The sequence below is a fragment of the Oreochromis niloticus genome, linkage group LG16, assembly GCF_001858045.2.
Source record: "Oreochromis niloticus isolate F11D_XX linkage group LG16, O_niloticus_UMD_NMBU, whole genome shotgun sequence".
Lineage (NCBI taxonomy): Eukaryota > Metazoa > Chordata > Actinopteri > Cichliformes > Cichlidae > Oreochromis > Oreochromis niloticus.
The window spans coordinates 27,777,691-27,805,481 of record NC_031987.2 but is presented as its reverse complement, the minus strand read 5'-3'; the positions used below and the strand labels follow the sequence as shown (position 1 = coordinate 27,805,481).

Below are 27,791 nucleotides of genomic sequence, written 5' to 3'. Positions count from 1 at the left end.
AAGTATTTAATCCTGCAGCTTTAGTTGTGAAAGCACACTTGGCTCACTTTTGTAAGTGAAGACGCTTTAAATGAGAAGCATTTTTCACAACTTTTAAATCTTTATTTGGACACGTTAGCAACAAGAAGATAAAATGTTGTAAAAATAATAATAATAAAATCAAAACGATGGTTTGTGAGGAAATGCATACAGCCAGAATCAGAAGGCAAATAAACAGGCTGCGAATGATTATGTAAAACATGAGCAAAAGCAAATAGGATGTAACAACTGCATCGAAAGACGAGCTTCCAATTTGATTTCACTGCGGACATACACGGAGCAAAATAAGAAGTCACCCTTGTAAAGTCTGACCAGTATCACTCTGTAGTTGAGTCTTTTTCCACCAGCTGCAGTAATTTACTGAGAGGCTCACAGTGTAGAGTCATTTTCTTGTCTCTCAGCAGAAGCCCACTCTCTGTCGGACCTCTGCGAGCACAGGTGCTGCAAGTTCCCGCGCCCTGCACGTCCCCTGAGCCAGCACTCGCTCCAAGTGAGCCCGGTCCGACCTCAGCCTCTCGATTTCCTCTCTGATGGGGGTCAACCTTTGGATCACAGCATCGCTTACAAGCTTCTTGTAGGCTCCAGTGTCCAATCCTCTTGCCTGAGACACAGCCTCCTGCACGCTTATCATTGCCACGGCAGCGTGAATGTTTACCAGGTTGGAAACACCAGGACGCGTCTCTGGGTCAAAGGTAACTTCAGAGGTGAAGTCGGTGACGGCTCGTCGGATCTTGAGGGTGATGTCGTCAGGAGTGTCTGTGACGGAAACGGTTGCCATCGTTTGGGGGTCTGACTTGGACATTTTGGCCGAGGGGTCGCGGAGGGATTTGACTTTTTGTGTTGAGCCTGCAGATAGAAAGGAGAAGGATCAGGAAAACCTGTCAGTGTAATAAACAACACATTCATTTCTAAAGGAGACGCGTAAGAGTGGAAAAATTCAAAAGGTTAGGTTCTGATTAAATCAGAAAGCATTTGCTTTCTATGATGTTTGAGGCGAGGCTGAGCATCACTGGTCCCAGAGGAAGACAAGAAGCACGAGAGTGCAAACGTCTACCAAAGCAGCTCAATCGTTGGGCAGTATTTACTTTTAAGGGAATTTATTATCTATGTACTCGTATATAGAATCTTTTTTTCATCTTTTAAACACACTTTTAATGCATTTTCTATATGCTGACAATACACATCACATTTGTAAGAATCAGAATTTCAAAGTTATGAGGATTTTTCTCATTAAGTGGACCTTGGTGGACGAGAGCCAAATTTAAACGGATCGTTGGTATGACCCCTCTCTACACTCCTACAAAGTTTCACAAGAATTCATTCAAAACTTTTCAACCAATCATGTTTACAGACACAATAATATGCATGCAAACACTACCAAAAACCATAACCTCCAAGCAACACGGGTAAAGGTCTGCCGTCAAAACAACAAAAAAAAACACAAATACATATTTACTAAAGCCTGACTTTCATTTTTTTCCTCAATTCCAGCATCTTTGTTTGGAAATACAGGGGAGTACCAAAAAGAATATTTTGACTTCAAAGTGCTTTAATTCCACAGCTGTTCACCAGTAAAGATCCAAACACGTGAGAAATCTATTGCTTTAAAAATAACGCCTTTTGAGATTTGTTTTAATACACCCTGCACCAAATCTACATCGAGACAGAAGGTGGACGCAGAAGCCTGAGCAGTGTCGACACATTCTCGTCTCAGGCTGTTTAACTTTAACAGCCTCTGCTAATCAAACTGTAGGTCAGCCAAACGATGAAAAACAAAGTCAAAAAAAGTCCAGAGTGCAGATTTCTGCTCCTGTCTTCAAGTCCAAGCTGACAGCTAAAAGCAATGTAAGCGAGCCCCAGCTTTTTGAGAGAATCTGACTTTGTTTCTTCTTTATTTTGTTAAATGGTCAAAAGGCGTAGGTTTCAATCAGGCCCCTTTAAATATGACTTAAACGTCTAATTATTAAAATATCTGCATTTTGGGGAGATTTCAGGTGCTAGGTGTAATTTTTCATTTATTCCTCTAAGTTCAGATGGCTGAATTATGATTGCCTGGCACGTTTGTGTGTGCTTGTAAAAATATCCCGGTGTGAAACAGACGTATGCGAGTGTGAAGTGATCAGCAGACGACGGGAGCCGGTATTTCCTTTCATTCTTTCTTTCACTCTTAAAATCATCCCCATACTTCCACCATCTTCCAAGCTCCAGTTCTTTGTTTGGTCCTGTACAAGCAGGCCACATGTGCGCTGTTCATCAACGCCAAGATGTCTTTATTTCAAGCAAATTAAAAGACTCTGGTTCGTTTCAAAGGGAAGACACTGACTGCCAACTCTGCTATGGCGAAGACAAGAAACGAGGGTGGGGTCCACCGGCTATATACTGCCGACTGATTACACGCAAGAGTGCATACACACTCGGACACACACATATACGTATACACACATCTCTAAACTCATCCTGATGACATCCACCCCAAATCTACCTCCCTAATTATTATACAAGAGGAAGACAATATTTCTTTAATCAAAGCTCTAATGCACACATGACTGACTCCATCCGTGCTTCCACCATACGGCTAATCATGAGGAATGAAAGTAGGAGGAGGGTGGGATCTTTCAAAACGTTGGCCTCATGTATAAAAACATTTGGTTGGTACATTTTGGGAAACGTTTCAAAAGAAAATATTAATAATAACGGCGTCACATTGTATTTCAAATCTTGTCAGTTTTATTCCCCTGAACCTCGCTCTAATTTCTGATTGGCTGCTCTGCAGTTGGTGGTTTTTAGCTTTAGCTAAACAGCATGTCCCACTCCGACTTAGTTTACAAAACATGGAAAAGGCAATATATCTTTGAATGGATTTAAAAACATCAGCGTTGCTGATGAAGCAGAAGTTTAACCGGTTACTTAAAAATGCACTAAAAACACTGGAAAAAAGTTTAGCTTAGTTAGCTTTTTGCTACTTTGCTCGGCGCTGCTGGACAGCCAGTGATGAAGATACATTATGACCCAGATATTTACACAAACTACATCAGGGTTTGATGCTAAAAATGACTTCAGTGATAGAAATCTCTTTGAGCAAAACACAAAGGGTCCATTCAAACGTTGGGACTTTGTTTAACACGAGCGGCCAGAGACGGCACATATCCTCCGAGGCTGAAAATTCCCTGGATACAGACGGACACGTGGATCTGGATTAGTTCCTGATATATTTTTTTTTATAAAACCGAGACAGTTTCACCCAGTTTTCTCATTTGAATGTGATATCTATTTATGCAGATAAACAAAAAAAGAAATAAGGTCGCAATGAGGAAACCCTGTCTGTTCATGTTAATCCTCCAGGAAGATTAAACCAGCCATGACTGTCTTTTAGGGAAGGCTTTAGGCCCACAAGCATCTTACTAGCGCCTTTTCTTCAGCTATTTAAGTTAAGTTTCATTTGCCAGTTTTGCTCTTTATGTGATGCAAAATACACTTTCAAAGATTCCTGGCTCTAGATCAGGAACAACAATAAAAAATAAATAAATAAATAAAGAGAAACTGAACCAATCAATCACAAACTTTCCCGACAGAGGAGACAATAATTCAAGAAAAAAAAAGGACGGAAAGGCAGAAAGAAAGCTTCACTTCTAATACAGAAAAACTTTCTAGTTTCCAAAAACACTCACTTCAGTTATAGCACTCAGCTTGTTTCAGTTAAAGGCAGTTATGTGCAACCCTTAGCAAATAAAAAAACGCTTTCAAAAAATGCAACAAGCACATTTGAAAATATAAACACTTGGTATATGCAGTGTAAGGCCATCGAACAAGTGAGGCCTCACGTACAGAGCTAAAGACTAAAGAGACTAAAACAGGCGACTTTAATGTCACATGATGACATTCTCTACATAAGAACGTAAAGCTGCTGCTACCAGAGAGCTACGTGATTTTAAGAAGCTGACCTTAAAAAGCTAAAATCATGAGTGTGTACACACGCCATCATGCCATGTATTCTTACTGAGCAGGGCGCAGGGTTCAGGGAACAGCTCTCCGTAGCGGTTGTTGAAGATGCGAGCAAGATCCTGAACCAGCTCCAAATGTTGGACCTGATCTTCTCCGACGGGGACGTGAGTGGACCTGAGAGAGACGATTCCACAGCAGCACATTAGAGACGCGATCCGTGCAGCACTGTGACAGCACAGAGTTTAAAATACACAGCGAGACGCAAGGACAAATTGGAGACACTTGGAGTCACTGCAGGAGACTTTTTCAGCATGTGTTTGGCAACTCTGTAACTGGAGGAGGAAGCAGTTCATTAATTTTCTCTTTAGAGATGAGACTTTGCTACATCACAGTTTCTCCACAGGAAATGAGCTTTTGGATATATGGCTGCTGAACCAGAAACAGCTGAAGAGATGCCTTCTAAATGCGAATTTGGAAACGCTACGAGACAATAACCCAACCAACTCATCTCACGTGAAAGCCCACTGACGCCTCATCAGCAGGCTGCACCTCACAGATCACACAAAACTCTTTGTCTCAGACAAATTTCCACCAGAAATCGTGACACTGATATTTATACGAACACGTCAGAGGCAAAGAAATTACAGAATGCATTTTTTTCCTCTTTATAATCTCTACTTTGAGGTTTTATCTGGAGATATCTGCACGTTATATTTCTCTTTCCACCCCCACGCAGCAGAGGTGAGATATTAAAAACAACAAATTTTCACCAGCAGTCTTCGTTGCCAGACACGCCGTCCCTGTTACTCGTGATAAATTACAGATCGCACTGTGAACACTTTGCACTGGAATTATTTTCTGCTGGAGAAATGGCCTCTGAGAGCAGCTGGCATGTGCTGTGGATTAAAAGGAACATTGCCTCTGTAATAAAAAAAAGAAATAAAAATGAAAAAAAAGATGCTGTGGAATTGATTTTCTGTGTTGTGAATAATAAGGAGAAAAAAAGTACTAAACTTAGAGGCGGAGATCTCAAAAATAAAACCAAAAGTATCCAAAAATGTTGCTGTTCTTTTGTATTATGGGCAAACTTCTCTGCTAAACAGTATTTTGTAGGCTCTGTGCAGTGAATATTTGTCAGAAGACGTCAAATTTGAGCTTGCAAAAATAAATCAAATGATAAAAATATTTAGATTAGCGCACTGCTCACGATCAGTATAAGTTAGTAGGCTCAGTGTTTGGTATTTGTTATGTGGATTACTGGCTCTGCTCCTTTTTCATTGCAGTTACTGTTTTAATTCACGCACTTCATTCTTTCTTATGTTAGTGGAGGTGATTTTAGCTTCCAGGTTCATATTTAGCACACATTATGGACTGGAACGCAAAACAAGGAAAAGGCACTATCTTTGAATAAATGTAAAAACATCAGCGTTGCCCCAACACTGCAGAAGAATGCAAAGATGAAGCAGAAGTTTAACTGGTTACTTTAAAGATGCACTAAAAACACAGTGAAAAAAGATTAGCTTAGCTTTTTGCTACTTTGCTCCACGCTGCTGGACAACCAGTGATGAAGATACATTATGACCCAGACATTTACACAAACTACATCAGGGTTTGATGCTAAAAACACAAATCTCTCTGAGGCAAAACACAAAGGGTCCGTTTAAAAGTTGGGACTTTGTTTGGGGTTTGTAAACTGCAGTGGTTCTTAAATAGCGCTTTTCAATTCTACTTTCTCCATGTCTCACTCACACATTGCATTTATGCAAGAACGTTTTACTACATACAAGTGCTTTCTAGCAAACATTCACACACATTCACACTCAGATGAATGCAACGGGAGCAACTCAGCGTTCAGTATCTTACAGTCTGGAGCAGATTGGAGCAGCCAGGCATCAAACCACCAACGTTCCGATCTGTAGATGACCTGCTCTACCTGCTGATCCACCTCCACCCCAATAAATTATCAGCACCATAAGTAAAAATATAAAACTTAACAGTCACAAGAAACTACAACATTAAGAGGAAACTGCTGTTAAAGTAATACCTCAGTGAGAGATACTGTATACTGTCATTTATGGGCCGATACTTAAGCAAGACCTCTTTTGCAGTTCCTTTGTTTGTTTGTTTTGTGCTCCAGCTGCTAAGATTAATGCGCTTATGAGCACAGGATGGTCGCACATGTCTGCAAAAGGCTGCAAGCCATGCTTTCAGCAGGGATGTATCCCCCTTCATGGTTTCGTACCTTCATCTCCATCAAGTAAAATAAGGAAGCCTGACAGAAAACACTGTAACAGTCAATCTTTACATGAAGAAGTTGTAAATGATAGAGGAAAAATTAGTTTTTAAAATTCTTTAACAGAGTTTGGAATATAAAAATCAGTTATTCACAGAAGGAATGGCTAATGAGTGTCTTTTGAAAAGCCGTGAATGCGTAGGGTACACAGCCTAAGAAATACGAGTTGAAAGTTTGGTGCTTATGCAAGCATAGCAACATTTATCTGACTGTCACACACACACACACACACACACACACACATAATATAACTGTACGCTACTTGAATGAAAATCTCACTTGTAGAGAAGAATATCGGCAGCCTGGAGGACGGGATATGTGTAGAGACCAACGCTGCCTTCGTTCTTCACTTTGCTCTTCATCTGGAGGAAAAGACGGAGGGAAGCAAGTTGAAGCAGAAAAAGAACAACGATGAGACAGAAACACTAAAAGCAACCAGACATAGAAGCAGACAGGAGAAAGATGGACTCAAGCTGACTTTTTTCCTTTTCCCCATAAAGAGCCATTTTCACTTTCACGACTCATCGACTGAGACAAACGGGGTACGGATGAATTTGCACGGCGTTTTCCACCATTTTTGAAATCAACTCATCTGTTGGGTAAACGAAGGTGTTTTCTAAAGAGCAACAGAGAACAAGAGCAGAGAGACGTGAGCTCTGTTGATCCTCGCTCGTCCTGTATTAAAACTGCATGCAGGTGGGGGGAAAAATTATATGAATTAAAAATGTGGGAAATGCTGCAGAAAAACAAAATAAAAATGCACAGGCATGATGAAACTTAAGAGAAAACAGAGGAATTAATATAATTTGTAAGTGATCCACTGAAGGTAAGAACTGATACGGTGGGATTTATGGTTCGAAATATCACTTCAGTTACAAAAATCCAGATTTATTTTTTTGTGCTGAAGTTGTGTCACAATTTTAAATTTATTGCACAATGAAATTATAGTTTTTCCACTGCATCTACTTGCAGTCTATAAGAGTACAACAATTTGAAGGATTTAGCCACTAAATGTTTACCAGTATTTCCTCCAAATGCCAGGAAGTGATTTAACCTTTATTATGTTTTTGGGTAGTGCACAGCTCTTATCGCAAAGGGAATATAAAATATAGAAGGAAGACACAAAGTGGTCCTATATATACATAAGCAACTGAATTTCGTATATACAGGTAACAATGTACAGAAATATGCATACAAATTGCACGAAGATATATATAAAAGTGAACCGTTATTCATTTATAAAACGCTCACAATCTATATCATCCAGAAACAGTAAGGGCAAACTGGGGACATAATGAAAAACTTTCAAGGTGTGCTACATAAAGCTTTTTAACTTTTGCATTGAACTGCTTGCACCGAGCAGCAAAGGAAATTACAACACCAAGAAAAGGTTCATTTAAAACATAAAATGTTATTTTTATTGGTGAATAAACATTTTTTTATTCCAGTTTCACATGAACTGAAGAAAACATACTGGATCAATTTTTACATGGTAATAATTTAAGCATCCCTGCATAATGTTATGTGTAATAACATAGTTATAACACTAACAAATGTAGCCATGAGGGCAAATAGATATAACATTACAAACTCCCTTTGCAGCTTAAAAGCTAAATATGACTGTGTTTTTGTGTTTTTATGTATCATTATTAATTAACTGATATCAAAAATAAATACTCCTTTGCAGGTACACCATTTTTGCTTTAAAAGATATTGTAGATATTGTATAAATATATACAGAAGTTATACCTCCGAGTCATCGCTTTGCCAGAAACATCCAGCTTATATTAGTGTATGTCCTCATTTTTCCATTTGTTTGGAAAGTTTCTGGGCTGAAGCCTCTACATGCAGGCTGTGCATAGATCCCAAGTCTCTAAAATCACACTGACCAGGTTACAACTCTGGCTCTCCGTCTGTCACTGATGTGTAAAGAGCTGCAGATGTGTGTCTGTTTGACCGATAGCAGTGCTAGCATACACACCCACACACGGAGAGCAGAGAGACCATGCGAAATCCAACCGAGAAGCCCTTTTCCTGCATTGTGCGGGGGTGTGGTTGCGTTTAATAGAGTTCAGAAGCGTAGCGTGAAACGATCAGAAAATAAAAATAATTTTATTGCTCTGATTAACGATTTTCTTCTCACCGACGCCCTTCTGTCATTATTCACTAGCTCGCCCGACCACCGCGGCACTTGCTCCTTCTCAGCCGTTCAACGTTTAAATGTTTGAATGAATTGCTTTAAATTTTGACAGATGCTCGTAGTAAAGCATTACTGCATTTTTAACAGGCCACATTTAAATAAATCAAGCTCGTTTAGCAAAGACAATATAGCATTTTCTTATTTATCATCACATTTATGTGTCAGTAAATCAATTCAGTTTGCACAGTAAAAGACAAAAGAGACAAGATTATGAAAACATATAAAAATATAATGCATCACAAATATTACTCAGTCCTTAAACAACAATGACATGAATGTCTCATAGTAACAACTTTTCTACATCTCTAAAGGTTCCAATAGGCTAACTGGTTGTTTGCATTTGCATTGTATTTTATTATTTTTTAATAATTCTGAATGTTTTATGACATTTTGTTGATTGTGGATACATGCAAGACATCTTTAACATGATAAAGATAACACTTATAGACATATACATACTAAGCAACAACAATGGGGAGGAAGAACTCCCTTTTAACAGGAAGACCTCTCAAGAAGGTCCAGGCTCAGAGGAGTACAGATGGGTACAGAAGGACATAGTTTTCTTTACTCATGTCCACATGCTGGTGCTGTATGAGTGAAATCTGTACCACAGTACACAGTAATTTTTTTTAATTATAATTGTTATTTTAAAATGAGCACCGATACAAACAACACAAATGAAGACTTGTGCGTGATCATTTTATGCACGAGTGTCTGCTGGAGAAGATCTGAGAGTCTCACCTTCCATTGTGGTAGGTGGCGGAGCCGAGGCATACTGGTGAGGCAGCCGAGGATCCAGGAGAGCTCAGCGTGCTCGGACACCTGCAGTGACGAGTGGGGACACATCCAAACGTCAGCATACACCTTTCAATCGCTCATCAGGCTGCAATATTAATAATATTACCACTACATATTAATATGGCTGAATCACAAATATCTACGAACTTGTTGGCTCACCAGTCGGTACCTTATAAGCTGAAGTCATGACGAGATTTCTTTACATGAAATCTAACAGAAACCAACACTGTTTGTTACATGTGTACAAGAGCCAGCCTCCTGCTGCTGTATACATGCAAACTCCCAAGCACGTTGAACTCACTGCACCGCTTAGTCCAGTTAATTAAAGAAGAGAGCCTATAACCTCAGGGAGGCACCAAAGAGATAAACAGAAGAAATAAATTACGCAGGCAGATTAAACAAACACAGACGGATGGATTAAAAGTCATCCACGGGACAGCTGGGGTGGAGGAAAAGGAGGGTAACTCCCTGGCGCCTCTAAGTGGAAGAGAAGAATACTGCCTTTCTACACCTCCATCTGTCACACAGGTGCACCCACTCTCACCTGTAGGCTTATACTCATTTTATCAGTCTTTTTTAATGTCTTTAATAAGCGGGATATTAACAAATAAATACTGGCAGACTAAAAACTGACCCAGCCTAAACTTCATACACTGGATTTCTATACCTTTATCCATGTTTTTTTTTAATAATCCTGGGAGCAAATTACAGCTACTGTGAAAAGAACTTTGTATATATGGACAGCAGCGCTTTCTCAGAAGCTCATAACTGAAATCTTTTAATTCAAAATCTATCAAAGCTGCCGTAGGGCCAGAGGCAGCGTACACCCTGCACAGCTCGCCAGGCTAACACATACACACAGATAACCATTCACTCTCAGCGGAGGTAGGTTGGTTATTCAATTAGAGGATTAAGGAAATAGTTTTTACATGTGGACAAATAACCCACAACACAAAGAGGTGAATGTTAATGCAGTGTAGCTGATGCATCTGGTAGCAGTAAATTAACCCGATGTGAAAAAAAATGCTTCTGTGTCTAACAGCCAGTGTGTGTGGATGCAGGAAATATCCTTGTGCTTCAGCAAATTAAAGTTTATGGACGCTGACTATATTGCCATCCTCTCCGTCTCTTGCAGCTTGAAAAGCATTCTGGGGAGCATGATGTCAACAGCAGACAGCAGGAACATAAAGCAGGATTTCAGGCTAGCATGTAGGGGGCCGGTATGCATTACACACTGCAGACAGACAAGAGATGGGACAGATGTCGATGACAACAAAGAGAGGGCAAGGATATGGTTTGAACAGTGCAATAAAACGCTGATATTTAAAAGGCTTAGTAAAAACACAGCCTCCATTCATGCTGTATCGTAAGAAAGCCCCGCAACGAGAGATATGCTAATGTTGCGGATCATATCGGCATTAGACTGACAGTAACAGCCATGGCAGCAGCTCCTTAGGACTGCAAAGAAGGGATTTTAGAGAACAGCTAACAGTTGTCCCAACACAGTAAATCCACTTTTCTGCTCAATACTTCTATAAAACTCAGTGGTATTAAAAAATGAAGTCAATGAATCAGCAGATCCGCAAATCCTCCGAGTTCAGCTCGTCACCAACTCTTTGCATTTTTTCAATTAAGTCCAGTATTTTCTTTGGGCGGCCATCGTATTTTTACATGTGGAGCGGGCGTGTTCAACACAGGGGTCGCCTTGCTGCCAAGTTATGTGGCATGAAGCTAAACAAGAATAAAAATAGGACTCTGTGTTTGTGTGTGTGTGTGAGGAGTGGGTGGCAAAGAAACACAGATGGACTGAACTATCCACACATACACACGCACCCACCCAACTTAACTTGTAAGTAAGAAAAGAAAAATACACATGTGGTGTCAGGGGAGAAGCAAACAGCTGTTCTGATTTCTCTCTCCATCGTCAGTGTGAGCTCAAGCCTAAATTCGGAGTTGATGTGCTGAAGTGCTGCAAATGTTAAGACTTGTCGTTATCCTTCTCAGTTTCTTCACGTGGCCTAAAGAAGGACTTAACGGTGGTTTGTGTCAGTTTGTGTTTTTACAGGCTCTGTGAATTGGCTGAGCACACACTGGAGATAAGAATCAGGAGCAAGGAAATAAACATTTTGGGGTCTGTCAGCATGTAGGAAGGTAAATATGAGAGTCGACATCACGAAAATAAACCGATTTTCTTCTTTGAAAAACCAGAAATGAGAGCAGAAGCTGCCCGGCTTTAAAAAAACAAAACAAAAAGACAAAAAAGGGCACTTCTATTCATAAACAAACACTGATGTGCTCTCTATGTGATAACCACATGAAATGTGAAAAATATTCTGCAGACATGAGTGTGAAATCTGAATTATATATACATGCAAAGCACATGTAAGCTTGCAGTGTTTATCACATATAAATAGTACTTTCTGCACCTGTGAGTATTCATTTATAGATAGAAGTGTATATGCATCCAACACACTATGCAGGGAACTACACAGCAAGGATAACACATCATATATATTTATAAATGGCATCAATCAAACATGCCCAACTCACCTGAGACTGCTGGAAGAGTATCGCTTTCTCTGGGTTGATACCGCAGGCCAACAAGCTGGCAGCCATGTCCAGTATGTTACTCTTTAGCTGCGTCGGATCCTGGGGCTGGGTGATGGAGTGCAGATCCACAATGCTGTAGAGGACTGAGGGGTACTGGTGCTGCAGGGACACCCAGTTCTCCAGAGCACCCAGGTAATTTCCCAGGTGGGGCACTCCAGTAGGCTGAATCCCTGAGAATACACGGCCACTTCTTGGAGCCTCCTGGGGAAAAAGAAGAAGGAATATGCTCGAGTTGGCTCTATAGCACTTTGGATTTGATAATGAAATAACATCATGGAAATGTAATTACAAATAGTGTCATGTATAATCACCACGAGCAATCAAAGATGTTCCACTGTCTTCATCACACCTCTGAACACTAGTCTCTCTTAAAATAAAGAACATATACCTATGAAGCACATCTTATTCAATTCAATTTTATTTTAGTTTCACGAAATCACAACAACAGTGGCCGCAAGGTGCAAAAAAACTCAACAATCAGACGACCCCCTAGAGCAAGCACTTGGTGACAATGGGAAGGAAAAACTCCCTAATCGCAGGAAGTAATCTCTGGCAGAACCAGGCTCAGGGGGAGGCTGAGACCAGTGAGGGGAAAGAAATAGAGCCAAAGTTTAATATCATCCCTTTTTAAGCACATTAACTTATGTTCTTAAAACAGTGCCTATAACATCAATGTCTCCAAATTAGCGCAGCAATGCTTGGTTGACTCTAAAAGTCAAAGCTAAGGCCAAGACAAAAGATCCTTCAAAAGGGAGAAAGTTACAACTAGAAAGAAGCCTGTAGAGGCCGAAGTGTCAGTGTTAAACTATTGGCAGGTTGGGGGCCATTAGCAGTCATGCTTGTATTACTAAGATGCTAACTCCATGGCTAGCACCTCTGTTCTCTCCCAAACACATCCAGCACAAAGAATGCATCACCTCATTGGCCAACAATATCACTTACAACCATCCAACCAGCTTCAGAGCCTTTCATTACCGCAACAGAAAGCAGCACAAAAAACGGGGATAAAAAAACAGCATAAATACATCACATATAACAACAGCAGCCCACCATAGAGTTAGGGGTTTTTTCTATAATTAAAACAAGGACCTTATTTTAGAGACAGCAGCAGGCTCTCAACATTCACCAATTGAAAAAGGGAGATCAGTATTGGTGGTTGTACCACTGGACTAAAACTATATTTCTCTTCCTGCAGAGTCTGACTGGGGCCAAACACCCCATTTCTCCTGGCATCAGTCGGCTTCACTGAACCTTGGCTTTCAATTAGCCTTGCTAGGCAAGAGTCTTAACCTCTGCTTGTGGCACCACACGATACAATTAGAGGGCAAGCAGAGCGGCACCTGTTATGACACATGAAACCACGCTGGCATCCCAAACTAGGGCTTTTCAACCAAAGCCGTTACACAGTAGATTAGGGCTTCAACAGAGCAGAAAGACACATGAACGCAGACTGGAACTGTTTTTGTTGGTCTGGCAGAAAGACAAAATCTTTGGCGCTTGGGTAATACACATAACAGCCCACAGTGGAGACAAGGATTCAGTTCCCGGCAGAAGTGGCTTGGATGAATGCTCAAGGTAGATAAAAAGAACCACCGCATGCCTGAGGACTAGACCTTTGAGGTCTGCAGGATGACTGCGTGGCCAGAAATACCTGCCAATTGCCTGCTTTAGAAAAAAAAAGGAAGGTTCATGGGCTGCATTGTTACAGGTGTGTTATTACCGGTGTACCAAAATACAATGGAATACAAATCTGGAAGTGTAGTTTTAAATAACTACATGGATCCATGAATTTAAAGATAGTATGGCAATTTACAGGACTTTACACAAGGTGTTGTGTATGGCTCAAGCACCTCAATCCACAAATAGTAGATAACTGTGAGCCAGTACCAGTATCACTGCAATATATTAAGAATGTGTGTTTAATGAACAGTCTGTGCATTAAAGTTGCTAGATGATCTCAAATTGTGTAAGTTTCAGAACAGTTTAAGAACCTGCATTGTTTTAGTTGTAGGATCCCACCACTATACCAACATGTAGGGGTCTTATTGGATGGAAAGTGGAGGCTGTACTTTTAATGCAGCGTTCAAGATAAAAAATTATCCTACGAATATGCTTTGAATATGCTGGCAAGAAGCAAAGGAAGAGAGTCAGCAGCTGACAAATCAATCTTACCACAACATCCATTTAGAAGGTGCTCAATAGTTTTCAGTTCTGTACCACGGACTGGATTTTCCCCACTTATTACTACCTCTGTATGCTCCAAGTTATGTCTATCCAAAACCTCTGAAAACGAAACTTGTGCTAAACTGTCAGATTTTATGTAATAACCTCACAGTCATTTTCAAAGAAAATATGTTAAGCTTTATATGAGATAGCACTGATGGGTTGTAAACAGCAACACCTGGACGTTTTGACTGAAGAGCCCATTTTAAAAACTCCCCCCAACCCCACAAAGCCCACAGGATCTCTGTGTTATCGCCTCAAAATCTGACTGGCGATCATATGTTCCCCAGCTGCACTTTTCAAGGTTATTATAACTAATCATTAAAACCTGAAGTTTTCAGAGGATATCCTCTTCAGTCACCGCTCAGAAATCAGTTATCTTGACAGCTTGCTGAACTAAATCACATTCAATCTGACTGAGGGACAGGCTCACCACAGCATCTGAGATCAGATAACAGTTGCTCTCTCACCGGCGTAGCCCAGAGGTTCTACATCTTTAAACCCTGAGGGATCGAATAACAACTGCTGGGAGGCCAGCGTTGGTCCACAAAGTCTCCATCTACTGGCCTGAGGGAGCAGCTTTCCACCCAGCGAGAGAGAGGCAGGAAGGAACTGGGTGCTTATGTCATTACCGACAGGGTAATTGCGCTGGAGTGCCATTGATGCTGAGAGCCTCTTAAGAGGTGTCAGGATTGATTTGGGTGCGGACGGGACCCGGAGTCTGGCTCATGTGTGTTCTCACCTCGAGCTGACATGCCAAACGCATGTTCCCCCCCTTCTGCTCCGGCCCCCAGGGGAGGCCATTAGCCATGCAGACATGGTAATGGTGTCATTTGAGCCAATCGAGTGTCAAAAGAGAGTCAACGCCACAGCTAACTAGCCACTGGGCAATCATGGGCTATCGCGCTTTAAGCCACTTCGCCAGACACCTCTGTGTTACTTTTGGTCTGAGGAAAGTGTCTTTAAACACATGCCACTATAGCTCTTGGAGGAGAAAGTAACCTACGCAAGTAAGTAAATCAACTGGAGCACGATGACAGAGGCGACAGCAAATGCTGTAAAGCAATTAATGTTTGTAATGAATACGGCGCTGCAAAGCCAACAGTAATAAAATATTATCAACAAGCACACTTTTGCCACGCACTATATTAAACCTGAGCTAATTCAATAACTTGTGAAATACTTGTATAGTGCTTGACCTTACATCTTTAAATGACTCCCAGTGGTATGTTAGACAATTTCCAGTAAGATAAATCAAATATATTTCTTACTCTAAACCAGATTTAAACATATTAATAAAGACCTGAAACCATCATAAAATAGTGCTAAAGTTTGGCCATTTACAAAATGCTAGAAATCACAAGTTATTCTATTTTACAATATCACCTCTGCCACGGAGCTTATGTGTTTCATAGAGTTCACCAGCGTGTATTTCTGTCTGTAATCACAGTAGCTCGAAAAGTTTTGAATGAATTATGATAAAACTTTGTAGGGGTGTAGAGTGGGATCGTGTTTACAATCTTACATCCACCAATGGCCTTCAAGGTCAGTTTAATATTTTATTGGTCTAAACTGGAAAAAGCCTTAAAACTCAGAAACTATGATTCTTACAATATGATGTCACATTTTACCCCTCCAACAAAGTCAATAGATAGAACTGAAGCAATTCAGTTCTATTTATACAGCACCAAATCACAACAACAGTCACCTCAAGGTGCTTTATAGTGTAAGGTAGACCCTACAATGATCCAGACCCAGCTTATAAGAATATGATTCTTATGATTGTAATAATAATATAAATTTTGTTATGTACATTACAGTAACAGGTTTTAATCATTTAAATACATGTGCAATGTGCCTTCGCTGAATAATTTTTTAATTAAATTAAACTTGGGATCAAAACCTTTTTTTACTTATTCACATATTTATTATTAAATAATTAAAGCAATTGCACTAAACACTGAAAATAGATACATGTATTACATCTACAAAGAAAAAATGTTAAAAAATATTTATATTCAACATTTTGTATGTTAAAATATGTTTCAACAGGGGAAATAATAAAAGCTGCAATTTGCAATTGTTTTTACTGCACTACAAACTTTTCAAAGTACATTTAAGAAGACCAAAGAAAATAAAATGAAGGGTCCACTTCAATTGCTTTATAAATAAAGGTGGTATGGTATGGTATGGTATGGTATGCTATGGTATGTACAATACCATTCCCTTCAAACTAAATACTGCCCAGAGAGTGAGCTGCCTTGGCAGAGGTTTTGCACTCTTGGGGTGCTTCTTGTTGTGTTCTTTGATCATTTTTTTCTGAGGTAAATAATATTTTGGACCAAATGTGTTGTGTTTATTCCTTTATTTGAGAACAGAACAGACACTCTCTGTGGGTTGAAATATTCCAAAAACAAAACAAAAAAACACTTTCAGCCACCAAAGTGAAGGAACTCTGGCCAGCTGGCCTTACAACACCGCCCTCCCTGGAGTATGACAGATGGTGTCTGGCTCACATATTCTCAATTCAAGAAAAAAACAAAAAACAAAAAGAAAAATAACTGAGACAAAAGTCTGAGTAACAGCAGACGTTAATTCTTAGTTAACAAATAAAACACTTCCTTCTTGTCCAGTTTCCGTTTTATACAAGCAAACCTCTGTTGAGCAGTGTTATCTGTCTTCTTCTATTGTCTTTCCACTTCTGTCTCTTTCTGCCTCATTCTCATAGTTGCTGAATACCTGCTGATGACACAGAGCAGACACGGAGCAGACACGGAAAAGGCTGGCCATTCTCGCCTCATATTTTTACACCGACAGGAGCGTGGTGCTTTCAGACCGCACCGTCGCAAAGGCGACGAAAGCTTTCTTCATCCACGTCTGCCATATGCTAAATGCATTACGCACCATGTGTGTGTGACATTAACGCCAACAGCTAGAAGGTTACATACACTAAAAAGGCCATGCTTTCACACTTGCACTACCTTTCCGGGAATATGTGTTCATTTGTCCGCGTGTGTGGTATTATCCGTAGGGATAGCGATCATGTGCAAACAGACATATGTCCGCACGTGTAGTCTATGCCTACATCAACATCAGTGAAGCTGTGAAGGTGTCTGTCCATGTGAATTTGACAGCTCGCATCAAGTGGAAAGAACACTATCAGCCAGCCTATCAAAAACAGTAACATGACTTAGATCCCACGCGCAAGCTGCATTATTAAATGGAAAACAACTGTCACTGGCGCCACTTCATTCCAATCATTTGAAGACGAGGAGAAATCAGTGATTGCTTTCCCACAGTTTAATAGAAAGTCTCATTCCAGGAAAATTTCCGTCTTCTCTCCAAAGTATTCCGCAGCACTGGAACAACTGCATATTGGGAAATGACAAATATTGGATTCATCATTTGACTGAGTGCAAGCTACAATGAAATTACGTCCTTAACGAGGAATGTGTAAAATGACAGATAGCAGTGGGAGCAGATGCATAAAAGTGGATACACAGACTCTGGGCTTGAATCTACACTAAATAAAAAAATCATATATATGATTTCCCTCTGCTAGATTAAAGGCCAAACATTTGGATGCTTCCAACTCACATTTAGGCTGAACTGGACAAAGTGCGATCGAAAAGTTTTCTCTGTGGAAAACCTCCTTCATGGTTGCCTACTTAGAGAGCAATGTTGTTTTTTGTTTTGTTTTTTTACATTTCCAGCTGATACTATCACACTTTGTTTACCTTCGAAACGTAGAATAAATGTACACCTCATCTGAAGTCTCTGAGAAAAGCACCCACTCTTTTACACATCATGTCAAGCTGGGATTTCCTAATTCTCTGAGGTCTTACGTTAGTCGTGGTTTTACACATCCCCAGCACTCCTTTATTTTATCTAGACATTAATCATTGCAGACGCACATAAGAGTGCAAACTTCAATTTCTAAACCAATTTCCAGTTGCGAGAACTTCACGCAGACCATTTCCTTTTGTGCTACATGTGAGAATGGCCAACTGTGCAGAATTTATGCTTTTGTTACTTTTGTTCACTAAAGCTGCTATGCAATCTGAAAAAAAAAGCCAAAACAGACCACAGCTTCATCATCATCATTATTATTATTATTATTATTATTATTACTAGTACTGCTGCTATCAAGCAGTTGTAGCTTCCAGCTAGTGTGACCCGACAGTCTCGAACTAGTTATGTTATTAATCACAGCCATGGTTTTGGTTGAGCTAAAACTTGCATAACACCTCATTTCTCTTCTCAGATCTCCTCTAGACCGCTTTTCAGAGCTCATACATCATATCAGAGCCTCAGTGTCCTGGCGTGGTCCACTGATATCTCTCTCACCGTGGAGCTCAGGAGGAGGTACGACAGTCACCACCTTTTTACTACGCCAATTTCAGCACGTCTGAAAAAAAGAAAAAACACCTCTGGGAGCATCGCTGCTTTCCCTGCTGTGAATTACCATCAGCTCTTTGTGGGCAAGCAAAGCACCCCAGATCTAACCCTGTCTGCGGAGCACAGAGATGGGCCCACGGATGGAGGATTTTCGCTGCGCTCCCGCTGAGTGTCTTGCACATTGGATCCAGTGTTCTTATTCTGTCCTGGGCACTGCAGGCACCCCATTAACGCCAACATGCTGAAATACACTTTGACACAGAGCCCCCCTCTTTACCCACATATCTTTCTTCATCTCTGTCTTTCGCTCACTTAGGGACCTGTTAAAGCAGGCAACCGACAGAGCTGCACTTCAGTCAGGTATCAAACAGGAAATAGGGCTTACTGTACTCCCCACCATCCTCACCCCTTTATTCTTAAAAGCATGTGTGTGTTTAGCCAATGTGAGGATACACTCAAACGTGAAACAAAGTCCATATGACCACAGAGAAAATGTGCACACACCATGAACGTGTATTGATGAAATTAACTGAAGAAAAGTAAATGGAGCGCTGGATAAAGCAGGGGACAGAAGAACAGGATAAAATATTAGAGGAAGGAATATGATAAAAAAAAAAAAAAAAAAAAAAAAAAATCAGGCTGTGACTATAGTCCAGTCAAAGGCATTTTTTTCCTTTTTTCCCCCCATAGAGTGGATTGGAGGGGCAGCAGAAGAGAAGGCCCAAAAGGAGCAATTGATTAAATCTGCGGTTGACGTGTGGGACAGGTGAGATTGATGAGGTTCCTCTGAGCTTCACACTGTGCAGAGAGCGGGGGTACAGGAACAGAACGCTGCAGTGTGGCAGGCCAGGGCTCGGGGCCCGCTCGCGCCGTGGGGTCCCTTGGCTGATTAATGGGACTGGAGGCCCTTCAAAAACAGCACTCCCCGCAGACAGGGCTCAACAGTGCTCCAAAAATAACCAGGCAGCAGAGGCAGCTCCGGCCTCCAGTCCTAAATGTCTGCAGCTTCTGAAGAAACCAGACTTCTGTACAGCCTGGGGGGAGATCATCAAGAGGACCGGTGCCTACTTAAGACAGGAAACTTGGATCTGGCTCATTAGAAACTAAACATTTAATGACTTTTCTAGTTTATGGGATGTGACAAACACTGACAACCGATAGTGTATCAATGACAGTGTCCTATTAGGTGCTGATGTTATTATACATAACACGTGTGAAAGATGGTTAATCCAAAGAAGCAGAAACTTCACACCATTTAACATTAAGGCTCATAATAAAACATCTTCCTAACGAAAATTTAAAAGACTACTTTTGAATACTTTAGTATTTTTAACCACATCTCAGTGTTTCCCACAGACTTCCATTTGATTTGTTGGCAGCAGGGGAGGGAAGGATGCATGCACAGGTGGACGCATCTTTTGGGCACAATCACACTTCCTTAAAATAATGAATAAAAAATTAAACAGTTTTCTTTCGCAAATGTAAGTACAGATATTTTGTGACAAATAAACAACACAGAAATGATCAGCTGCCTCTCTAATGAGATGCCCAATTCACAGCTTTGGATAGCAGTTAGCTAGGACATCTGAATAGCTCTGTAGCCTTGTTGAACTTGGGCCAATGGCACATAAACCAGTTCTGCAGCTGCTGCAGGTTCTGTTTAGATTCCCCTCCAGTTCACAGCACATCTGCAGAGCAGAACAACGTCTACTTCACTGAAACTCAAAAGAATGGGAAGGGTTGGGGATAGCTGATTAGCAGTAATTGAAATTAAGATTGAAGGGATGATAATTTGTGATGAAAATTAGTCATCAGGCATCTATTCCTTCTGTTTATACAATTCAGGATAGCGGAGGGGGTGTTGGAGCCCATTCTAGCTATTATGAGATGAGAGGCAGGGTACACCCTTGACAGGGCATTAGTCTATCACAAGCCTCACACACAGAGGCAATTCACGTTCACCTTCACACCTACAGCCAATTTACTAACACCAATTAACCTTAAGTGTATGTCTTTGGACCGTGGGAAAAAGCTGGGAGAATACGCAAACTCCAAATTTACTGGCTCGCTAGTAAATTTGAACCCAAGAACTTTTTTCTCTGACATGATGGTGCTAACCACTGCATCGCCAACCCTTCCATCTCTTGGATGTATGTAACATCTACAGCTATATGACCAAGAGGTAGAAACCAAATCTCCACTGCAGATAGTAATTTCAACTAGCCATCCTGTGGATGAGGAAATTAGCATAATATTTACAAAAATAAAAAAATGATCTTTTATAATACATCTTTTCTAAAAATATATAGATGTTAATAATCATTTTATGTGTGATGGTGTTTGAAAAAGTTTCATTCAGACTGGTCACCCCATAATTAAAGAGAGCACACATACACACATACAGACGTATATACTAAATAATCTACAATCAGAGTAAGATGACATTGAAGCTGTTGTAAAGACATCATAAAGCACTGTTTTTCATGCAACAGTGTTCACAAATCTTTCAGACTAAACAGTGGGCCCATGAACTTCATGGACCAATCAAATACTAGAAATGCAAAGCAGCTGTATTAGTATTTATCAAATAATTAGGCAGCATCAGACAAACACACCAATGCAGTTTTTTGGAGGGGGAAGTTCAGCTCACCTTTCACTTTAACCAACTAACCATTCACAGCAAACCATTTAGCATCCTAATTTTAATATCATAAAGGTTTATCCTTCTCACAAAAGTTGAATCAATCCAAAAGCAGGATCACTGACTACAACCCAGCTCAAGTTCAGCTCTGCTAGAGCCAAACCAGTTTGCCTACAAAAACGATCCAAAGAACAGCAGCTGTGCACAGCTGGAAAACTTCGTTTATAATGCAATTTTTTCACTCTTAGATAAACACATTTATACCAGAGCTACTTACTGCCATGCTTTGGCTCTGTTCAAGCCATTTGAAATAGCTTCATTAAACCATTTCCTTCCCTTTCAATGTTGACAATGGATATGTTTAATTTCATTTCATTTCACTTGCTGGAAACAAATGACTGACAGGAACTCAAAAAGAAAAACACGCAAGCGTCACAAGACAGCAAAAACCTAGCCAGCGCACACGTCATAAATTTGACAATATGTAATTAAAGTAACACTCAGGGTGAACCTCCACCTCTGAAGAGTGCAGTCATTTCCGTCTCCAAAGGCAGTGTCTCTCGATTTGAGTGCAACTCAGAAGGCACAATATCAGATACTCGTTTGGTTTTAATTAAAAATGTCAGAAGCTTGGGAAAAAGTGCTGCATTCAGCACAAGCTGAAGCATGGAAGAACTAGTAAGATTTGTCAGGTACCACTGTGGGCACGCCTGTGGAGCGACTCTGTAATTCGACTTGGCTATATGAAATTATCCAAACGAATACGCTGACATATGGGATTGCTTTAAGAAACGGGTAATGTGCGCGGCATCTGAGTGAGGGCCCCGGCTGCAGAATGATTACGACAGACCTAATTACACAGGAGGGACTGCTGAGAATTAGCGGGCTTTTCTGACAGTTGAAAATAAATAGGGCAGTTAATGAACATCCTCAAAGGAGAGACTGTGTTTCCGCGCTCTCGCAGGCCCCTCCCGTGTGGTGTGGGAACAGCTCTAATGGTTTTAGCTGACACTCGAGTAAGTGAACGTGGAGTCGAGGAGAACGGAGAGAAAAATTAGAAGTCACTTCCTCTTTCCTGGAGCTGGAGGCTGACATGACTGATATCAACCAATAACGGGAGCACAGGCTGGGGATGCCTGGATGGGGGAGAAATATATTTACAAGTGATGTGAGGATGTGAGGTAATTATAATGCTGTAGAGTTAGAGTAGAAATATTTCAGTGCTATCCAAACAAATCTGCAGTTTCTCAAGTGCAAAGATACAAAGATTTCTATATAAAGATTTGCTTATTTTTAACTGAGAACTGTTTTTTATTTTTGTTTTTATTTTCTTGAGGACAAAAAAAGCTATCACAGTACCTCTAAAAGCTAGTGTAAGACAATAAATACTATATTAAAAATGACCTAATGCTTCTTTTTTATTTAATTTAGACACATAAAAACTAAACAGTAAATATATCGAGTTTGACAGAGCTCCACTGATGTACCAGCTATCCGATATTAACGATATAACAGAAAAAATGTAATTAAAAAGTAAAGATGCAGGACGAAAACTATTTATTCATGTTATGACTGTTGATGTTGCATAGTTACTCCAACAGAGGGCGCTCTGAAGCTTCCCTGTGTTCCGAACGCCACAAACACGACAACGAGCTAATCCAAGAGCCTGAAGCGTAAACGAGTTAGTTATTTTTAAACTGCATTTTAAAATATTTTTTTATTAAGGTCTCATAAATAATTATGCATTACAAATATTTGGGAAATTTGTTTGTTTCCTATGTCTGAAAAGAAAAGAAAAAAATATCGGCCAATATCTTGGATTTTTAAATCATCAAATACCTGTATCGGTCTTAAAAATCTTTTAAGACTAATACCTCGTCTCATGTGCTTGTAATGAGAAAGACTCCTGGTTAAGGAACTCACAAGATGAAATTTAAAAAACAAAAAAAAATTTAGATATACCTTACTTACTGCAAAAGTTCTTGTAAAAAAAAAAGAAAAAAAAGAAGAAGAAGAAAAAGAAGAAGAAGAAGAAGAAGAAGAAGAAGTAGTAATGGAAAAAAAAACAACGATGGCATTAAAGTGGTTTAGTGTAACAATGTTTTAAGAGTTGTAACAGTGCAAAGTTGAAATAAGTGATTATAATGAGAAAACAGATGATTCCCTGTTAGATGTGTTACACTGTACAGATGTAGCTTGAGCCCTTTAGAAAGCTTCTCTGCTGCATGTCCAGCAAGCGGTGAGAGGTTGGTCGGGATTATCCATGATGGATTACAGTTTGTTAAGTGACCTTGCTAAAGTGTCCAGTTTGCAGCCAATCGCAGAGCCAGTCATCCCGATGAGTTTATTCAGTTCAGTCATCGCACAGCTCCAATGCTGCTCTGCCAGCACAGCCTAGTACTGACTGTTGCACACACTGAAGGATCTCAGCTTCTTTAGAAACTACAGCCCTGCTCTTCCCCTTTTGTACGCAGCCTCTGTGATGGGCATCCAATTCATCACCACGCTGTCCCAGACACAGGCTGTGTAGTTTCCTCTTCCCTCTGAAGACTGGTGTTAGGCTCCAGTCCAACGCAGTGACAACAACTAGAGTTTTGATCTCAAGACTTAAAACAAAAAAAGAAGTTCATCTGCAAAATTCGTGAAATTATTTTGGAATTGATGCACTAATCAGACATCACAACTGCATTCTAAGACATTTTATACCTTTCAGCTGCAATGTCTCTCACCACCAAAAAAAGCTGGGAAAAACATGCATTTCTAACTCGTTCATCCAGCCAGCCAGGACTGCAAAAAACAAAGCAAAACAAAAACACATTTTAACTTTAGGCCTTGGTCAAAGTCAAAGTCAAAGTCAACTTTATTTGTCAATTCTGCCATATGTACAGGACATACAGTGAATAGAAATTTCGTTACTCTCAAACCCTAGATGAACATTTAAACATTTGGTGTTTGGCAAGTTGATGTTTCCTCGCTGATATTTGCTTTCCCAAACAGGCATCAAGAGTGAATTCTAACTAGGAGACCAATATTTAAAAGCAAACCACAGCCGACAAACATTTCTCTCCAAATCAAAAGCATCTGACAAACGGTCACACTTCATCTTTGTGTCAGTCCGTTGAGGCTCACTGACTTTTTACAGTGCAGAAAAACCTCTAAAAGAGCATCTTGTTTGACGCACATCACACCTCGGAGCATTGTGAGCACGCTCGTGTTTGCACTCGGCCGTCCACATTTGGAGAAAATTAAAACAAATGAAAACCAACACTTCATTTCTGATGTTATTGCTGGTAATGAAGCACTGCTGTGATGCTTTCAGAGTTCCCCCCCAGCTTTCCACCCCTTCCTCCCCTCTCGTCGCACACCTTCTCCGGCCCCTCCAGAGACTTTGGCTTAACAAAATACAGACGAGATGGCAGTGAACGCAGATTCTGTGTTACAGCTCGTACATCAACCAGCAGTGGAGTTTTGAGCAGATGGGTGAAGTTTGGAGGTGCACAGACATGCCAGAACAACTCAATATTTAGCATTGTTGTTACTCTGAAACAAACTGGTTGTTTTTACGTGTGCCAAGGGACTCATCGTTTGCCTTAACACATCATTTGCTTCGCAAGGGCAGCTGCACAATGATAGAAACCCTAAGCTGACTTATATTAGGCGTGTTTCTCGAATCCACTGAAGTCAAAAAGGTACACTTAAGGAGTGCTACTGAGGATGTGATGTCACATGCCAGACTAGGAAAATAAACTCCGCAAAACAAACTCAAGCCAGACGAGCAAATGAAAACTACTAAAATAGTGAACAAATACGACGTGTTACATCACAGAATAAATCTTCAAACTCATGCAGAAACCAAAATCACACTAAATGACTCTTCATAAGAAAAAAGAAAAAAAAACTGTGACACCATGTTTTGCTTGCTTAATTCGATCTCAGTTTACTTCCTCCATTTCCCAGAATGCCTTTCCAACAGGGACTGGGTGAAACTATGTTTTGTTCTAGTTTGATCTATATTTTAAATCTTTACATAAACTGTCTGATTTATGGCTGAAGTCTTGGACTGAATCAATCATAGTTACATTCAATACAATTCACTTTTATTCTATTTATATACCACCAATTCAGATAAACAGTGCATGTGGACAGCAAAAAAATTAAAATGCAGTGTAAAAACCATCAGCAATTGTCACATGATCATTTAAATTATCTTCATTTGCATGCATTAACAGCCTGACTGTAAACTGACTCAAAGAAAAAGAAAGTCTAGGATCAAATGTCAGCTGGCTACACCCATAAGTTCCAAACTACGGCCCCAGCCTCCAATATTCCTCCAGCCAAAGGAAGAATATTGGATGATTGAATTCTTGCACAGAATAAAAATAAACATAAGGTGTAATGAGGCGTTCCAGGTTCAGAAGAGATCAGAACATTTTCCCACATCGTCAGCAGTTTTCCAGATACACATTAGCTTCATCCCAGCCAGTTATAGTCACACTGCACATCATTTTAATCACTTTAGATTGATTTCCAGAATTCCCGTAATTTTTCCAGAATGGGTCTAATTCTGAATTTGGAAATTCTAAAACTAGTTGAATTAATCAACTTAAAAAACAAAACACAACAACAATAATAATAATGATAAACTTATTAAGTTGAATCTATTGGTCAGTGCCATGGAAAATTGCTACAAACTTTACATTTCAGCAGTTTAAAGAATAGTTGGGTTTTTTTACATGTATTCATGAGGCTTCAGTGAGAATATGCATTTCCAGGGTGTGGAACCTGAATTTAATATCATCTGTCTTTATTTTCATCCTGAGTGCAACAAAAAGTACGAGTATTTTTCTTCTTTTGAACAAGAAGAAATCTGATAGCGCCGACTAAAGAGTGTCATATAATCATTGTGCCAAAACGAGTGTCAGTACTTTTCATACTTCATACTGTGTACAGTGACACAGTAGTATGTCATTAGCATGAAAGCTCTCCGCTGTAAGTAAAGACACACAGCTTGGCAAAGTAATCCACCACAAAAATATTGCTAACAACAAACCTAATCATATACTAAAATCAGCCCGACCCAGCTGAACGTGGGTATTTTAAAGAAGCTAACAAAGGAAAGGTGGCTAAAGCTAACCAGAGCTCAGGGCCAGCTGCAAGCCAGCAGTCTCGGTATAAGCAAAAGATCAAAGTGGCTACAGGAAGATTATGGAGACGAGTGAAAAAGAGAAATGGGTTATAAACATGCTAGAAGATGATGTAGTTACTGACATTAGCTTTGTTACACAAGTCTGCTGCACCTGCTTTTGTTCGGTAATACATCAGGTAAAGGTGGGTGTCCAGCCACTCATTTACAGGTCATTATTTGTACCTTCTGTCAGTAGCTGAACACGTTGTTTTCAATTGTTTAAATAAGTAAGAAAATGTTATTCCTAAACCAGATTTAAAGCCAAAGAGCTTTACATTAATATAAAACAGAATAAACAGGTTCCAAAAATCTGACACTACATTCACTCACAGTGTTTACATGAAATAACCCAAATTAATTTCAAATTTAAAAACAGCCACAGTTGAAGCTTATCTCAGGTCCCTTATGAGGTTATTACAGAGTTTTGGTGCAACAACAGCAAAGGCATGAGCTCCTTATGAAATAAGCTTTGACCACAGGATAATCAGCAGTCTCTGAGAACTCCACTCTTAGAAAGATAAATTTGCCAGGCCCTGAAAAGAACCCTGTCTAAAGAAAATTCTTAATATAGGCAAACACCTAATCATAAAGTAAACACAATAAAGAATCTGGCGTTTTATTGCCAGATTTTGATACTTCTCTTTTAGTTTTTAGAAATCAGTGACATGGCTACAGGAAAAAATAATAAAAACAATGTATCAGAGTGATGTTTAGGTTCTAATGAGCTTATGGTAGTTTACCTAATAAGAAAGTGTTTTTAACGGGAATAAAAGAAGAAATAAGAAGCACCTGACTAACGTCACAGACATATCTCTGATGACGGAAACAATGGTGATAATGTGACCCAACATAGTTCGATGCATTATGTCAGTTAGATTTGTGAATACATCCTTTAGTCTGCAAAACAGCACTTCATGGTGCACATGCATGAGACGGACTGGATCGAAATAGGACATATGCAAGGCTGACTAATCTGCAAATTCTAGTCTCTGCCATAATACACCTCTATTGAATTTTTCCACCTTCCTTGTAAAGAACTACACGTCAAGTGTGTTGCTGCAGCAACCAGAGCATGTTTACTGTGTGCATGAGTTTATTAGAAACAGACATAACACCTAGGGCACATCTAAACTGCTTCAAAGCGTAATGCACCTGTTAATGTGCATTACTCATTTATTAGCTGACCTTCTTTGAGTTCTCAACACGAAATAAATACCGAAAGCATCGCTTTCAACGAAACTCTTCTCAGAACAGCGTTTATTGCATATGAATTTTTCACCCACGAAGCTCGTGAATAACTACAACAGCTTTCTTGCAAAGCATACCTTGTTTTCCGGACGAAGTCCTACGCAAAGCAACCTTTTCGGCGAGTTTAACTTCTGAATGAATCTGGGGAAATGTTTCAAGTTATTCCGCATGGGGAGCGCCATCTTTGAGTGCAGCTTCCAACTACGGCGGCTGT

General features: G+C 40.0%; 1 protein-coding gene across 1 annotated transcript; it reads right to left on the bottom strand.

Annotated features, from left to right (window-relative positions):
* Nucleotides 1-78: 78 nt before the first annotated feature.
* wars2 (tryptophanyl tRNA synthetase 2, mitochondrial) lies at nt 79-27,791 on the bottom strand. Its single transcript, XM_005475337.3, has 6 exons — nt 27,655-27,791; nt 11,823-12,083; nt 9,216-9,296; nt 6,554-6,636; nt 4,037-4,155; nt 79-885 (listed from the first exon to the last, which is right to left on the bottom strand). Exons 1-6 carry the CDS (start codon nt 27,757-27,759, stop codon nt 437-439), a joined length of 1,098 nt encoding a protein of 365 aa, XP_005475394.1. The 5' UTR covers nt 27,760-27,791; the 3' UTR covers nt 79-436.

What these genes read in the sequence shown, in the direction of transcription:
- wars2 (XM_005475337.3), bottom strand. Translation starts at nt 27,759, where the DNA reads ATGGCGCTCCCCATGCGGAATAACTTGAAACATTTCCCCAGATTCATT. An exon ending in GACTTCGTCCGGAAAACAAG is followed by an intron (nt 12,084 to 27,654) that starts GTATGCTTTGCA and finishes CTTTTTCCCCAG; the next exon opens with GAGGCTCCAAGAAGTGGCCG. An exon ending in TACTCTTCCAGCAGTCTCAG is followed by an intron (nt 9,297 to 11,822) that starts GTGAGTTGGGCA and finishes TCGTCACTGCAG; the next exon opens with GTGTCCGAGCACGCTGAGCT.